This window comes from Phaseolus vulgaris, chromosome 2 (genome assembly GCF_000499845.2).
Source record: "Phaseolus vulgaris cultivar G19833 chromosome 2, P. vulgaris v2.0, whole genome shotgun sequence".
In the NCBI taxonomy this organism is placed as follows: Eukaryota; Viridiplantae; Streptophyta; class Magnoliopsida; order Fabales; family Fabaceae; genus Phaseolus; species Phaseolus vulgaris.
Window position 1 is genome coordinate 42,563,701 of NC_023758.2, and position 1,506 is coordinate 42,565,206.

The 1,506-nt window shown below is 40.0% G+C and overlaps 1 protein-coding gene across 1 annotated transcript; it reads right to left on the reverse strand.

The window, feature by feature from the left end:
- LOC137812298 (photosystem II reaction center proteins PsbY, chloroplastic) lies at window positions 1-737 on the reverse strand. Its single transcript, XM_068614228.1, has one exon. It carries the CDS (start codon window positions 649-651, stop codon window positions 82-84), a length of 570 nt encoding a protein of 189 aa, XP_068470329.1. The 5' UTR covers window positions 652-737; the 3' UTR covers window positions 1-81.
- Window positions 738-1,506: the final 769 nt, after the last annotated feature.

Here is a 1,506-nt window from a genome sequence, read left to right on the forward strand (position 1 = left end):
TAACAGAAGAGAAGGTGATATAATATAGCATTAGATAGATACAAGTTACAAGAGAATTATTGTATGATGACTATTTCAACATCACTGGGATCTCATCCTGTTGATCTGGTTCAGAGCAGGCTGCAAGATGTTGTACAGCACCCACCCAATAGCCGGTGTCACCACAAACAGCAGAAGCTGGCCCCTGTTGTCGCTCGCGGCTTCGGCGATCGACGCCACTTCAGCGGCAGCTGCATGTGGCGGCGCCGCCATGAGTCCTGCCAAGCCGCCAAGACCCAACCCGATGATGAGTCCTTTGGTGCTGCGCATACGGTTGATTTGGTTGAGCGCCGGCTGCAGGATGTTGAACAGCACCCACCCTATGGCTGGGATTATGGGCAGCAGCAGGGCCAGGCCGCGGTTGTCGCCTTCCGCTATATCCGCTATCTGCTGGACGGCGAACGCGGCGTCGCAGGTTCCGAGGGCCGTGAATATGGCTCCCGCGACGGCTGTGGGAATGGAGAGGTTGGTGGTTTCGGGTGAGGCGACAAGGCCCTTGGGAAGAGAAAGGAGAGAAGGTTTTGAGGTTGTGAGTTTGGTGGGGAATTTGGGTGACGTGGGGTTGAGGCATTTGGCGTTGATCATGGCCATTGCTGATATTGTTGCTGCCATTGGTGTGTTGGTGAGTGAGCTGAGAATGGTGGTGGGTGTGGTGGAGAGGGAAGATGGGGAACGTGGTTCTGAGTGGAGAGTGGCAATTTAGCGTTTGGAAAAGCCACGTTGGAGAAACCACGTCCAATGGAGTTGCAGTTTCTAGATTCTTCTCTTATCCCAACAGAGGCTAAGATCACATTTCCACCACATATTCTTCCTTTTCTTATCACTTCGGCTCCTCAAAATGTCCCAAATCCATTTTTTCTTGTCTTTCTTCGTAAATGCTTGCCCCAAACACGCCTTTTACCGCACCATGGAAGAGGAATAATTAATAACACTTGGGTTTAATTTCTTGTTTCTGACTAATATAATAAAAAATAAATATATCAAATTAATATATTATCAAAATAAATTTTGACAAATTAACTTAATTGATATAAACATTTTATTTTTTAAAATTATTTTGATAATATATATTATACTATTCGTATATATAAAAAAAGTTTATCACTTACGTAATATCTGAAATTTACATTAACTGTCTTTCTTGAATTTTTATTTAAAGAAATCATTCTTATTTTTTATTTTATTACTTCTCATTATTTTCTTTCTTTCTAACATTATAATATTTTTAAATTTTATTCTAATATAACAAGAATACAACCATATAATAAAAGCATCGAGTCAACTCCTATGTTACCCCAAGTGCTAATAATTGAGATTTTTTTTTTCTTTCGGATAAAGAACTGAACTTAAATATATTGAAGTAGTGGTGTACAAATTCATGTCGATCGGTCCAAAAATAAAAAATAAAACTGAAAAAATATATAATAAACTGTAAATTGAAAGAAACCAAATTATTTATAATTTGTT

Excerpts from the sequence above, each read along its gene's own strand:
- LOC137812298 (XM_068614228.1), bottom strand. The coding sequence starts at position 651 with ATGGCAGCAACAATATCAGCAATGGCCATGATCAACGCCAAATGCCTC.